The 14,569-nt window shown below is 65.6% G+C and overlaps 1 protein-coding gene across 1 annotated transcript in view; it reads left to right on the top strand.

The window, feature by feature from the left end:
- Positions 1-1,277: 1,277 nt before the first annotated feature.
- Positions 1,278-14,569, top strand: part of WNT7B (Wnt family member 7B) — a 54,276-nt gene continuing 40,984 nt past the window's right edge. Inside the window, exon 1 of the mRNA XM_069581778.1 lies at positions 1,278-1,812. Coding sequence (XP_069437879.1) covers positions 1,742-1,812 — 71 coding nt within the window. The 5' untranslated portion in view covers positions 1,278-1,741. The remainder of the gene's footprint in view (positions 1,813-14,569) is intronic.

Here is a 14,569-nt window from a genome sequence, read left to right as displayed (position 1 = left end):
TCATCTATCTGTGAACGCTCCGTCTGCCGGCTCCGCTCAGCTGCACCAGCGTCCGGATCAGAGGCCGAGGAATGGCCCGCGCCTGGGTGGTGGCAAAGGTTCAGGGGATTTGCAAGGATTAAGAGGGGATCAGGAGCAGGGGGTCACACAGCAGTGTGGAGGGAGCGGAGCCTTCAAAGTGGGGGCGGGTAGGCTAGGTGGGACCCAGGCTGGCTGGAAGCAACATGCTGCCCGGAAGCAACATGCTGCCCCTGCCCGTGCCTGCACGCCGGCGGCCACCCCGGCAGGTTTCAGGCCTCTGCTGGTCTTCTGAAACTAAGTACGTCCCAGTTTCATATTTTCGCCCAAGAGGAGTCCAGGTCTGTACACCCGAGCAGGACAGGCGTCTGCCCAGGGCAGTGCTTAGGCAGAGGGCCACGGACCAGCCCTCTCCAGACAGAGCTTCAGCCAAAGGCAGGCCCTGTGCCCACCCGGGTACCCGCTGGCCGGCACTGAGCCAAGTCAGATGCTCTGGTGTGCGAGGCACCACGCTGGCTCTGACCTTGCACTCTGGGCACTGCAGAAGAGAAGGTGCAGACCGAAGAGTTCGGAGCTGATGGGGAGAGCAAGCAGGGGATCCTTGGGGTGGGAGCCTCCCACAGAGCCAAGGAACCCGCCCCAGCGTCCTTCCATCTGTCTCCACCACGGTGCTCAGCCAAACGGCTTCCCAAAGAGGTCACGGAGCCAGTCTCTTGCATCTGGCCAGGCCTGTCTGTCTGTCCGTTTCCTGCCCCTGCTCTCAGTAAGCGCCGCCGGCATTGGTCCTGACAGGTGTGGGGGGGGACCCGGGGCTGGAAGAGGGGCTCTGATTGAGGTCCTCGGGGGCTGGCAGAAGTGTGAAGGGCGTGGTCCGGGGGGACCCCAAACGGGGTAATTTCTGAGGGGTAGGAGAAACGTGCCCAGAGCGGGGATGGGTATGGGTGGTCTTTCCCTTCCTCTCTAGAAGCTGGAAGCCGAGTGGCTACACCGCCCGACGGGGCGAGGGCGCAGAGGAGCCGCCAGCCCCTCCGCAGGTGTCTTTTCGGTGCAGCGCCCTCCCCGGCGAAGCCCCCCTCCCCGCGCACCCAACCCCCTTCTTCCCTCCCAGTCTGGGCTCAGCGATCGGAAGGGAGCCGGCCTGGGGAGGGGGTTCCAGGGGAGAGATGCGTTCGTGTGTCACGGGGGAGGGAGGAGAAAAGGGAGGGGAGAGGCCGGGAGCGAGGGAGAGAGAGCGCGCGGCGAGCGAGGAGGGCGGGCGGGAGGCGGGTCCTCCTACCTGGGGCGCGCTCGCTCGCTCGCAGCTCGCTTGCCGGGGCCGCGAGTCACCTGGGGAGGCCGACAAGTGCGGACACATTGGCCGCCGCGGCGCTCGGCGAGGCGCGCACGGCCCCAGGCGGCTGCGCCCAGCGGAGGCAGCGCCCGCCCGCCCGCCGTGCTCGGGCCCCGGCCCCCGCCGGCGCTCCCGGGGCCCCGCGGTCACAGCCCGGCTCCGAGGTTGCAGCCCCCGTCCCAGGTCACTCCCCCAGGCGCACACGGCGGCGGCGGCGGTCCGGGCTCACCATGGTGGCAGCGCGCGCCCAGTGCCCGCGCGTCGCCGGCCGCCGGAGCCGCAGCGCCGGCTGAGCGCTGTCCACCGAAGCCCCCCGCTCCTGCCCGTCCCTCGCCCGGCCCGCGCGTCCCCTCCGGCCGCCGCGGTCTATGGCGCAGCCCCCCTCCCTGGATCATGCACAGAAACTTCCGCAAGTGGATTTTCTACGTGTTTCTCTGCTTTGGCGTTCTCTACGTGAAGCTCGGGTGAGTAGCCCTGTGGGCAGGGGAGGGAGCCCAGGACGGGAGCAGCCGGTGGGAGCCGCCTCCAGGGCTCCCCGCGGGGACCGGAGGGGGGCACGGGCAGCTCTCGGGGATCCCAGGCTGGCCTGTGTGTTGAACCCGCAGCCCGGCCCGGCGGAGACGCCGCTGAGCCCCTTGAGCGGCGGGTACTCGCGAGGGGCGCCCAGCCCAGGGCTGGGGCAGGGAGAGCCGGACGCGCGGGCTGCCAGGCTCGCGGGTAGCGGCGAGCGTGCCCGGCGCGTACTTTCACCTGTTTGGGCTCCAGGCCCCGGGGGTGGGACGCGCCTTCCCTCCCCCGGGCTGCGCTGGGCGCGGAGCCCGGGCCGAGCGCTCGCCGCCCGGAGGGCGCGCCGGGGCGGGGGCGGGGGGCTTCGGGCTGCCGAGGGCCCCGGGCGGGAGGGGGGCGCACCCCCCAGGAGCGAGCGCGCAGGCCAGGGCACCCGCCACGGCACTTCGTCTCTATCCATCACGCGGACGTGTTGAAATTACCTTGACAACTCGTCGGGCTGGCTCGAAACGGGCCGCGCGGGCGGCCGGGCCGCCTCGGGCTCCGTCCGGGCCCCGCCCGCCCCGGGCCCTCGGCCGGGCCCCTGGCCGGGCCCCCTCTCGCCGCGCTCCCCCTCGCGCGGCCCGGCGGGCGGGCGGGCGGGCGCCCGGCGGGCCGCGCTCGCTGCAGTAGCTGCTCCGAGTCGTATTTCCACATTCCTGAAGCCAGCCGAGTCCTTACCTGTTGAGCTGCGATCTCCTTTAGACAGAATCTGTCTCGGCCTCGCTCGAAGTCGGGGGCGGGGTGGGGGGCGCTCAGGATGACTGCGACGGGGGCGCGGTGTACCTCCATCGCCCGTACGCGCGCTGCGAGCCTACTGTGCGCCGCCAAAGGCGGGAAGGCAGGCCGGTCCGGCGGCGGGCAAAGCCAGTGAACAGCCCCGAGGCAGGGCCGGCCGCGCAGCGGCCTCCCAGGCGGAGAGGCAGAAGCAGGCCTGAGAGCCATTTCATCCATCGCCCTCGGTCCGTCGCCTCCTCTGCCATTTTACGGATGGAGAAACCGAGGCCCGGGAGCCGGTAGGGACCGAGGCCAGTGGCCACAGAGGCAGCCTGGAGGCTTCCTGCCCCAGCCTCAGCGCTGCAGGCCTGGGCGGGCGTGCCTGAGGCTGCTGGTGGCTCTGTTTATCGTGGGTCTGTGTGCAGGCTGTGTCCCTGGGTGTTTGTTTATGGGTGGTGAGCGCGCAGGGCACTGACTGTACTCGGGTGGGGGCGGGGAGGAGGCGCTGTTTTCCCGACCCCCCGGGTAGGCAGCCCCTGGGATTACTGTTGCTGAGCCCTGGAAATAATAGGCAACCTCCCGCGGGTCCTGCCTTCTGCTGCCTGGTCCTCAGCACTCAGACCTTGTGGCTTTCTGGTGGCCCTGCAGGTGGGTGCCTTCCCTCTTCTCAGTAAAGACTGGGAAGCGATGGGGCAAGGGAGGCCAAGCCACTGTCCGCAAGGGTGAGAGGCAGCCGGGACAGGCACCCCAAGAGTGCCCCTAACACCCACTCCTCAGCCAGGGTCATCTGAAACTACCCCTCCCCCAGCTGCGGGAAGGGCTCTGTGAACCCACCGCCACCTCCCCAGCCCAGGACAGTGGAAGAAGCTGAAGGGGGTGCCCAGCCTGAGCTCCCAGAGCTGGGGCCAGGGTCCCCCCCACCCCTAGTCCTTCCTGAGCCCCCCTCTCCCCTCTGGCAATGGGACTGAAGCTCTGGCCACCCTGGACAGGATGGCAGCTGGTGTCTGTGCAGAGAACCCAGGGAGTGAGACCAGTCTGTGAGCCCAGGCACCTGTGCCAACCTCCCTGGGAGTGCGTGAGACAGCCAGGGGCGGGCCCCAGCTCTGTCCTCCGCCCGTACCAAGGAGCCCTGGAGGGGAACTCCTCCCCTTGGCGTCCCCCTTAAAACATACACTCGCCCAGACCAGTCCCAGTACGCCCCTCTGGAAGCACATCCAGTAAGCCAGAGAGTCACCCTGGGGCCTGCCAGGGGGAGGGGACTCAGCCCTGCCCCCATGGCATCGATGGTGCCCGCATTGCAGAGGGAGGGGGATGCATGAGATGCGGAGAGGGGCAGCTGGGCCAGATGTGGCCTAAGGGGCTCGAGGACCTGAAGCCTAGTGCCCAAGGAAAGGTCTGGGGTTCCTCCCCTGTCACACCTCACTGGGTGGCTTTGGGCGAGCTCTTTCACCTGCCAGCTCACCTTCCCTCATCTGAAACTTGGGGTAACACTCGCACCTCCTGCCCTGGGCCCTGGGAAGGTCAGTCCCGGAGTGGGGGGGCGCCTTCGCTCTGGGGGTGGAAGAGGTCCCAATCAAGTCAACCCTTGCCTGTTGTTAATGACATCACAGCCACCGCAGGCACCCGGGGACTCCTCCAGGACCACGAATCTCAGGAGTGTGGGTTTTAGGGTCACATGAGTTCCAAGTAAATATCTGAGATCATGTGTATTGGGGGGACTACTATGTGATCACAGCCGCCTCCCCCAGCCTGTATCCCCATGTTTATCAATGTTCAGGGAAGCATCCCTCACCCCCACCTCGACATGTGTATGTGTGCACGCACACACACACACACACACACACGCCTCACAGCCCCGATGCCAGTGCAGACGTGCAGCCCCGGGGAGCCTCTGGGCCGGCAGGAGGGGAGAGGCTCAGTCCCTGGACGTGCCTTGGATTTCAGGCAGTTTCAAAACAAATGACTCTGCAACTGAGCAACCTGTAGGATGCCGCCCTGGAGGAAGCCAAGCCGGGGCTGGACGGAGCCACCTGGGGTCCAGGCACCCTCTGCCCCCTGGAACTGGGGTCGGGAAGTCTCAGGAGCAACCTTGCTTCCTGCCCTCCCCATGCTCTTGGGGTTCAGGAGAGGCAGAAGGGCCCAGAGGGATGAAGGTCGAGGAGGCGGCCCCCTTCTCCTGGGTGTTGGAGACAAGTCTCCATGCCAGCTCTAGAAGCCAGAAGACCTACTACCTCTGGGACCACTGGCCCCACTGCACAGGCCTCTCTTTTCTTGTCCTTGTCCCTCTTTGTGCCTTAACTCCTGCTTAAGTGATCTACACGGCATCGAGAGACATTCATATGCAGCTCCAGCTGGGCAGACAATAGGAGACGGGACTCAAAATCTTTTTGTTTGGGGCTTTAAAAAAAAACACCAAACACTGGAAGTTCAGAAAAGGGTGTTCTCCTCGGTTGGCTCCACCCCACACCTGCCCCAACCAACTCCTCAGAGGAGGGCAAAAGAGTGAGGTAGAGGAAGCCAGGGTTGGGGGCTTCTGTGCACTTGTTTGGGGGTGTGTTTCCATTGTCAGGCTTTCCAAAGAGGTTCGGAGGCCGGAGCCTGCAGAGATACCGGTGCGCTGGCGCATAGGTGAGCCCTGCCACGCTGGGCCCGGTTGGCCATGGCAGTGAGCATCTGCGACCAAAGCCAGTCTCCCCAGACCAGGGGCGCACGCAGGCAGAGGCGCAGCGAACACACCTGCACCCTCGCAGACGCGCCCACGCCGCCGCAGGCACGCACAGGCATATGCAGGCACGCGCACGCACACAGGAGCACAGGGCCTCGCACAACACCCCAGAGGCGCGCACGCCCCCGCGCGGTTAGCCCGCCATGCCTGCCCCCCAGATGCGCCCTCCAGAGCGTACCAGAACGGTGGGGCTCGCCGAAGTCGGTGGGGGAGCTGTCCCAGCCGGGGTGGTTTGGGCAAGCCCTGGAGGCGGCTCCCGCCGCACGCTTCGGTCAGCCTCCCCTTTAAAAAAACCCGCCCGCGGAGGAGGCGGATGTAGGGGTGGCCCGTCCAATGGCAGCTGGGCGCCTCAGGAGACTTGAAGACGTGAGGCTGAGCGAGCGACAGAGCTGGTTCCGACCGATCGACGGACGGAGGGCCGGACGGCGGCCGAGGCGCACCCGCCGCCCACGGCCCGCGCCCCCACCGGGCCCTCCAGGCTCAGCGCGCGCCGCAGCCCCAGCCCCGGCGAGATGCGAGGCCCTGGAGGCGGGGCACGGGTGACCGCTGCGCCGGGGCCCGCGCGCTCGGGTCCCTAGCGCCCGGTTCCGCCGCCCTGTCTTGGGGAGGGCCGCGGAGACCCCGGCCCCAGCCGGCCCCCGCGCTCTGCCCGCGGGGCCTGCGCGGCCCCGCCGGGAGCGCCGGCCCACCATGCTCCTGCTGTCGCCGCGCAGCGCGCTGCTCTCCGTGTACTGCCCGCAGCTCTTTCTCATCCTGTCCAGCGGCAGCTACCTGTGAGTGCCGCGGGCCGCACGCGGGGCGGGCGGGCGGGCGGGCCCCCCTCCTGGGCTTCCGGCGGCGGAGCTGGGCTCGCGGGGAACACCGCGGTGAGGTCCCGGGGCGGGGCGCCGGGTGCCCGGCGCGCGCGGGAGCCGGGATACTTTGGGTCTCCTCGCCCGGGTCAGCCGCCAAGGTTGAGGAACTAGGGGGGCGGCTGAGGCAGTGAGAGGTTCTGGCTTTGAGGTCAGAGAAAGGGCGGCCCGCTGGAGGCCTGACGGCGCCGGCAGACCGACTGCGCGCACCGAGCGCGAGCGCGAGGTCCGGAGGGCGCGCGGGCAACGCGAAGATCCCCGGCGCGTCCCAGCCGAAGTCCTGGACCAGCAAGGTCCCCCTCCTAGATAAACCCACGCGGCCCGCAAGGCCGCGCCACCCTCGAGAGAGCCGAACGCACACGCCCGTTGCCCCGCGTGCACATTGGCGCACACGTGCACAGCGCGTCCCACCAGACAGCACCCAAGCCGTCCCCCAAGTTTGCCGAGGTTTCGCGCGGCTTCCTGCCGCGGCGAGCGGCCGGACCCTCACCAGGGGCGAGGCGGGGCGCGCAGTGCCCGCGCGCGGCCGGCCGAGGTGCGCCCGGCTGTTCCCGGCAAGGCAGCGCGAGGCGCGTGGGCCCGCGTGCGCGTCGGGCCGGGCAGCGCCCGCCGAGCTCGGGAAGCTCCGGGCAGGGCCCGAGAGGGCCCACGGAGCGGAGGGGCGCGTCGGCGCAGCGGTGGCTTCGCCGGATTCCCTAATGGGACGCATATGCCCTGGCCTCCGATTTAAAAAAGACGTTTGATTTATGGAACCGCCGTTTGGGGGAACTGAAGCTGGATGCTACTGATTAAACCTCAGGGCCAGTGCTGCCTCCCCTCCCCCTCCCTCTCCTTTACACGCGGGCCACGTCCGGGGTCGCCTAACGCGGCCGGAGGGGGCAGCCGCTGCCTTCCCGCTCCGTGTGCCACCCCCGCCCCCCGCGCGGCCGCAGTCCTAATAAATCGCCGCGCCCCCACCCCCTTTTAATAGAGACGCAGCCAATTTCTCCTCAAGCTCCTAGGAAATTACTATCCTACCAGTTTTCCTTCTATAAATAGTCGCGCATCTTGAAACAAAAGTTCGCAACCGCAGCCAGATGCTGCGAGGCCCGCGGTTTCCCGGGCTGTGGGACATAATTACAAGGTCCCGGCGCAGAGAGCGCTCCAGGCCCGGCGGGCAGCCCCGGCTGGCTGCGGAGGCATCGCCTGGAGCGGGGAGGGGGGCAGGCCGCCCCGGGCAGGGCGCAGAGCCGGGTGGGGACCGACTGATCGTCGGGGACTCAGGCTAGCAAAGTGCCAGGCTAGAGAGTTCTGCTTCTGGCGTCCCTCCGGGAATAGGGGTAAACTCGGGGAGGTCTTGAAATCTCAGGCCCTGGTTCTCAGAGGTGGGAGGTGGAGACGGTTCCTGCTCCCCAGAACCCCCCACAGTCTGTCTTAAGCCTTGCTGGAGAACCAGCAGCTACTCTGCTTAACAGATCACTTTCGGGGCCAGCTGGCTGAGGTCTGGCATTGATGGGGCGGTGGTGTCCAGGGATGGGAAACCAGGAGTCCTCCCAGGGTGGTTTGGAGCAAGAAGCAGGGAGGAGGGGGTTGGTCCTCGGTCTCAGGAGCTGATGAGAGTGGAATGCCCAGGCCGCAGCTGAGGGGCTCAGGGGCAGGTGGTGGCCAGTGTTCCTCCACGGACCCAGAGTTTTCCACTGGGGTTGGCACCCCAGATCCAGGCCTGCAGTGAGGACCATCTGTGCCCACAGAGGCTCACTCCACACACTTCAGAGTGTGCGCTGCCAGCTTTGTTGGCAGAAATTCTCCTCCGGCGACAGCTTTCTGGAACATTCCTGGGCTAGTGCTGGGGTCTGGGGTGGGTGGTGGTGGGGAGGGCAGTCAGACAGACTCTGCCCCCCTCCCTGCCTTCAGCACCCCCACCCCAGTGGGGTGCTGGTCTTCAGCACCAGGGGGTGGGGGGTTGCTGAAGCAGAAACTAACCCCACGGTTCCCAAGAGTGAACCAGGGAGGCTCCCGCATCCCTGGGGTTTCCCCACCTGCTGGTGGGCACTGGGCTGACTTGGATTAGAGTTAGGAGTGTGAGACGCCACGGGGTGGGAGCAGGGCCTCAGTAATGCAAACGAAGGTGAGTGTGTGAGAAGACGCTGCGGGGTGTCTACAGTCCTGGCCTGAATGGAGGTGAGGCTGCAGGTGAGGTGCCGCGGTGCAAAGTGCTTCCATCAGTGTTGAGGGTCAGCGGTAAGGTTAGCACTGCGGGATCCGCAGATGCCAGGGGCAGGAGGGGCCCTGGGCGGAGGCATCTTTCTGCTCCAGAGAACTTTCCAGAAGGCATCCATGGCTGGGATCACAAGCACTGGCGGACAATTGATCCTGCCCCTTTCATCTGGGCTGCTCTCCCAGCTCCCCGTCCCGGGCTGTGGTCCGCGCACAGCGAATCCCAGATGCATGCCTGGGCTGCTGCCACTGATCTGGTCGGACGGGCGTGCTGGCCTGGAAGAGCCCGGAGCCCCTGCCGGACTCTGAGCTCTGCCCGGCCAGCCAACCAGGCAGCTGCTGCTCTCCCGTATCATCAGGACAGGCGCTCTCAGGGCCCGTGGGGGTCCGCAGGGCCTCTGGGAGGGCAGGTGGGAGACCCCAGGCCGAGGGGAGGGCTGGTAGGGGGGCCTGGCCGAGGCCTCGTGCCAGGACGAGGCTGGCCTGCCGTCTCAGGCAGGTCCCTTGCGGCCTCGGCCTCCTGCTCCCAGATGCGGGGGTTGGCTGCAGCGATCCCCCCCAGACCTTCCGGTAGGAGTTTCTCATGGTGACCGCCCGCTCTGGGGAACTGGGTGAGTCATGGTGACGGGGCAATTACTCACCGACCACCTGGCTGCGGGGGGTGAGGGGCGCTCACCGCTGCCTTGCCAAACTGGCCTCTTCCCGGCTCTGCCCCTGTGGCTTTACTGGTGGTGCCAACCGCAGACCCAGAGGCCCTGTGGGCATGGCCCTGGGGGGTGGGGGTTGCTGGATCAGGCCCACTCCCAGGGCATCACCAGCCCAGGCAGGGGCAGAAGGGGTTCAGGAGGAGCAGCTCGCAGCCAGGGGGACCGTGTCTGTCCAGGTGCGGGAGGAACGCTGCTGAGTGGCCTCTGGGCCTCAGTCTGCTTGTTGTCGTCGGTCGCTTCACAGGCTCAGGTCAGGCCCACACACCACTGGGATTCAAAAGTACCTGTGACTCTGGAGAAGGGCGTGCACACAGGCAGTGGGAGCCAGGGATCCCGACGAAATCCCAGCCCCCAAGGGACCCCAGCTCAAGATACACAAATAGAGGCGCTTTGATCGCAGAGAACTTCAAGACACCGATAACATGTGTGTGAGGCTCTGCAGCCACTACAAGGGGAGTGTGCCTTTTGACATGGCTCCTTCGACCCCTGTGTGTGGGGTGGAGGGTCGGCAGGGGAAGGAGGGTCTCCCACATGCTTCCTCCTGGGGCCGCATTAGGCCCTGCAGTGGTGTACTGAGGCCCGCAGGAAAAGGGCCCATTTTCTGACCAGGTGTCCCTGTTGGTCCTTATGAGACCAAGGGGCCTGATGGTGACCCAGATACCGGGCTCACAGCTCTGTTATTGCCTGGGTGCATCCCATAACCTCAGCTATGTCCTCTGTACAGTGAGGGGCAGGGGAACATTAATTCAGAGGAGTGTAAGAATTCAACAAGCAAATGCAAGGATGTGCTCAGCTGGGTATCTGGTATATAGTTAGTGCTCAGAAGATGGGGCCATTTGCAGTTATTAGGAGCAGAGAGGCTGCCCACCCATGACAGGGGGGAGCCCTGTGGCTGTAATTGTTCAGGAGAGAGTAATGAACTCTCTAGGGTATCTCTGAGGGCTTCCTGGAGGAGGTGACATGTAGACAGAGTTTTGAGGGATGGATAGGAGTTGCCTGGACTAAACAGGAGCATGAGAGAGACTCCCAGAAGAGGGAACAATACTCACTGTCAAACACATTCACCCCGGGTTTCTCTCCAGGGAGCCTCATGGTGTCCTCCTGAGGTGGGAAGACACGAATGCCAGGGTCCAGTAGAGAGACCCTTTGCTCAGGTCACCCAGGCCCCAGGATGTCAGCCCTGCCAGCTCTGGTCCAATAAGGAGAGGAGCCCGGCAGCTCTGGGGCCCCAGGGTGAGCCGCTGCTGGGGATGCTCTGGAGCAGGGGTGGGGGTGGGGGATGGGGGTCTTGACTGTGGAGAGGTGGGCGCCCTGTCAGCTCAGGATCGGGGTACCCAGAGCAGGCTATTCCATGCGGCCTGCGGGCAGCCCCTCACCTCGTGGGCCCCGCTCCCCCAGGGGCCGATAGCGGGGCTTCAGCTGACTCTTGAGGCCTCCACGTTGCAGGGCCCTGGGTCCGGCTCAGATGGGGTTTCACTCCCCCCAACCCTCCCAGCAAGGGGACGGGAGCCCGGCGCCCTCCCTTGTCAGATGAAACCCGGGCCCAGGGCTCCCTCAGCCTGATGAAAGGGTCATTGTGTGGCGCGGGCCGCCCGCTGGCCAAGGACAAAACCAGCATTTGTCCTCCTTCCCTGGCTCGGGGTGGGGGCCTCCCCCCAGGCTGACCGGCGGGAGAGGGGGGTGGGCACAGGTGTGCGCTCTTCCCTCCCCATCTTCCCCGTCTCCCTCACGGAGGAGCTGCTGCACTCGCCCAGGCACCCCCTCCCAGTCCGGCCTCCCACCCAGGGCATCCACACCTTCTGGGCCAGCCCCGCGGTTGGCATGGAGGCAGTGAGCTCTCTGGCCCTGGAGGCATACAAGCAGATGTAAGAGGGAGGCTCAGGGATGACAGGGAGAGGCCTCGCCTGGAAGGAAGCCAGCACTCCTGGTCCTCTGTGGGAGTCAGCCACGTGGCGTGGCCGACCTGCTCTGTGGATGGGCTGCTGAGGCCCCCGGCAGGTCATCTCACAGCCTTAGCAGTGGAGCACCGACTGAGGCTTGGCCCCCTGCCCACTGAAGCCTCGCCCAGCCTTGGGCTGGAGCAGGTGGCCTGTGAGGTGCCCGGGACGCCAGAAAGGCTTGGTCTGAGGCTGTGAGTGGAAGACACTGCAGCTCTGCAGTAGCCACTGCAGCCACGGACCCTAAAGCCTGACAGCGGCCCAGAGCAGGCCCCGGGGGCTTGGCCCTGCCCAGCGAACAGCTCGCCGCATCAACAGAAGAAGCCCAAGTCAGCAGTCCCGGTGGTTCCAGCCCAGGGACACCTGTGGGCTTTCATCCCTTTCTGGAGCCACTTACCAAGGCCACACCTGCTCCCGACCCTTCCCCACGTGCCTCCTGGGCCAGAGGTATGCCTTGTGCTGGAAAGCCCCAGTGCCATGCCCACTGGAGCTGTAAAGGGGCCAGACCCTGGCGGGAGTCTGGGCGGGGGCTGGGTTCACCCTCCCGTGGCACCTGGCAGTGTTGCCAAGGCTGCCAAGGGATCCAGAGCCAGGACGTAGGCCCTCAGTGAACCAAGCTGCCAAACAGACGGAAAACGCTTTTGAATGGGAATTCCTTCACTACCCGCTCCGTGGGCCCCTGACTGGGGACCAGGGCTTCGCATTCCACTTCTGCAGGACCAGGGCTCCTCGGAAAGGCTTACTTTCACATCTGGGGCCTGCTCTGAATCTGTTCCCTCCTGGCCTGCCAGAAAGGGGAGCTAGGAAAGGGCCCCCACTTGGAGAAACCTGAAGGTCAGAGCATGGAGTAACTCTCTAGGTCATGCTCAGTGGGGCTGAGCCCAGATTGAAGCTGAATCTGCTTGATTCTTGGGCTTCCCTGGTGGCTCAGCTGGTACAGAATCTGCCTGCCAATACAAGAGACCCCGGTTCAAGCCCTGGGTTGGGAAGACTCCTTGGAGAAGAAAATGGCAACCCACTCCAGGATTCTCGCCTGGAAAACCCCCATGAACAAAGGAGCCTGGGGAGCTACAGCCCATGGGATTACAAAGAGCCATACACACACACTCTGCCTGACTCTCAGGTTCTGTGCTGCCTCTCATGGAGTCCTGCTGATGTAGGCTTCCTGCCTGCCACAGACTCCCCTGCCCTTTACTTCGCTGCCCATAACCTCACATGGGTGGAGAAACCAGCTAACCCAGCTGGTTAGCACTGTCCGCTGACCAGGAGTCCTGAGGGTCCAAGTGAGGGCTGCCTTAGATTTGGGGCCAGCGGGGATGATTTCCCACTGGGTGTAGGGAGCCAAGAAGGCCTCAGTTTCCTCCCCTCCCTTGGCCCCCAACCTTTCTCCTCTGACACCAGCTTGAGCAGAGAGGAGGCGGCCCTAGCTTGCCAGCTTGAGATCTCTGTCGGGTCAGCATGTGCCATGGACTTGAGGCAGCCTTGTGGGCAACCCTGCCTCTTTCTGGACTTCAGTTTCTCCCTCCAGGTGATGGGCCTAGATGCTCAGGGACCACCCGCCCCCTCCAGCCCTCCCGCCATCAGCTGGCAGACTCCCAGCATTCCGAGCTCACTCTGCACACCAGCAGCGCCCACGCAGCCTCTGTGCCAGGGGAACAAGACTGGCCGTGTTGCTGTTGTCCAGTCACTCAGTCGTGTCCGACTCTTTGTGACCCCATGGGCTGCAGCACACCGGGCTTCCCTGTCCTTCACTATCGCCTGGAGTTTGCTCAAACTCATGTCTGTTGAGTTCATGATGCCGTCCAACCATCTCATCCTCTGTCATCCCCTTCTCCTCCTGCCCTCAGTCTTTCTCAGCAGCAGGGTCTTTTCCAATGAGTCAGCTCTTCGCATCAGGTGGCCAAAATATTGAAGCTTCAGCTTCAGCATCAGTCCTTCCAATGAATATTCAGGGTTGATTTCCTTTAGGATGGACTGGTTGGATCTCCTTGCAGTCCAAGGCACTCTCAAGAGTCTTCACCACGGTTCGAAAGCATCAATTCTTCAGCGCTCCGCCTTCTTTATGGTCCAGCTCTCACGCCCATACATGACTACTGGAAAAACCATTGCTTTGACTATACTGGTCATGTTCGCGGCTGTAATGGGGAAGCTCGCTTCCTTCTCCATCACTGAGCCAAGCCCTGTGGTGCCCACAGCAGGAGCCCTAATCCATCAACAGTGACGGTAGACCAGAAGGTGACCTCTGACCTGGGTCCTAGAGAATGGGCCAGAGAGGAGAATGGTGTCTGTGGCAGCGAGGTGACTGGGAGAGGGGAGTGGGGGCCTGGGGGCCGTGGACGGCAAGGAGGTGGCCCTGGTTAGGGTGGGGTGGGGCAGTGGGGGGCGAGGGCTGCGTGGATGCAGGGCAGGGGGCCCCAGGCCTGGGGAGCTGCAGGGCAGGGGTGAACTGCTTCCTTCCGAGCTAAGGGAAGACCCTGGGTGCAGAGTGGTTGGTGGGGGAGGGGAGGAGGCTGGTCCGGCCAGCCTCAGAGGGAGGGGTGCCCAGGGGAGGTGGATCGGCAGGGCTGCTGGGAGGTTGAGTGTGGGAGGGGAGCCCTGTCAGCACCCAGGCTCCGAGAGGCCAGGCCTGTGGTTGTGGGATTGACCGCTGATCCCCCAGCGCCCAGCACAGCACTCGGCTCTCAGCTGGTTCCCAGTACACACAGGTCGGATGGTCTGATGGCGGCTTGCATGTTTGGGGCCCAGCAAGGCCCACGGACCTGGTCAGGGCCCCCTGCCCAGCGAGGGCAGAGGCCTCCCGGCCTTGGGTGTATTGGCACAGGTGGGCCCAGGGCGTCGCCGGGGGCAGGACGGCGGTGAGGCTCCCCAGACTCCCATCTTCCCAGGGTGACTGGCAGGAGACCTGGGAGTTTCCGGGGGCTGCTGACACCCCCTCCGGAAGCAGCCAGATCCATCCCCTCGCTGCGCCCATCCTCCTGGGCCTGTCCTGTGTCCCCGGTCCCTGGCTGCCCTGGGTCACTGCGGCAGGCAAAGTGCTGGCTCGGCGGCCCCCACAAGCCAGGCCCCGGGCCCCGCCCTGGCAGGGTCCTGGCCTCTCATGGTGCCGCTGTTCCTGGGGAGTGGAGCCTGGGGTACTGCCTGCCCAGGTTCCCATGGTGACCCTCCTGAGCCTCGGGTCCATGGACTGGGCTGGGAAGGCGGTGGCCTGGGGGTGCCTTAGGTCGTGTGCCCAGGGGCTGGCTGGGCCAGGAGCCCAGGGCTCGCAGTGAAGCTGGTTGCGGTGCGCTGGACAGGGCGTCAGCCGCCTTGGGCTCGGCCACTCCCCCTGTTCCCAGGGGTTCAGAGCACACAGGGACTCTGGGTTCATCGCCCAGGGCCCAGGGGACCCCCAGGACAGCGGGCGGGAGATGCCGGCCCAGGGCTGTGTGGTCAGGAAGGGCTTCATTCCCGGCCGCAGCTCCCGGAGGAGCTGTGTACGGCACCATGCCCTCCCCGCCCCCTCCCCCGCCCCCTCCCCCGCCCCCTCCCTCGCCCCCTCCCCC

Source organism: Ovis canadensis, chromosome 3 (genome assembly GCF_042477335.2).
Source record: "Ovis canadensis isolate MfBH-ARS-UI-01 breed Bighorn chromosome 3, ARS-UI_OviCan_v2, whole genome shotgun sequence".
Taxonomy (NCBI): Eukaryota; Metazoa; Chordata; class Mammalia; order Artiodactyla; family Bovidae; genus Ovis; species Ovis canadensis.
The sequence above is the reverse complement of the archived record's forward strand: the minus strand, read 5'-3'. Positions and strand labels throughout refer to the sequence as shown.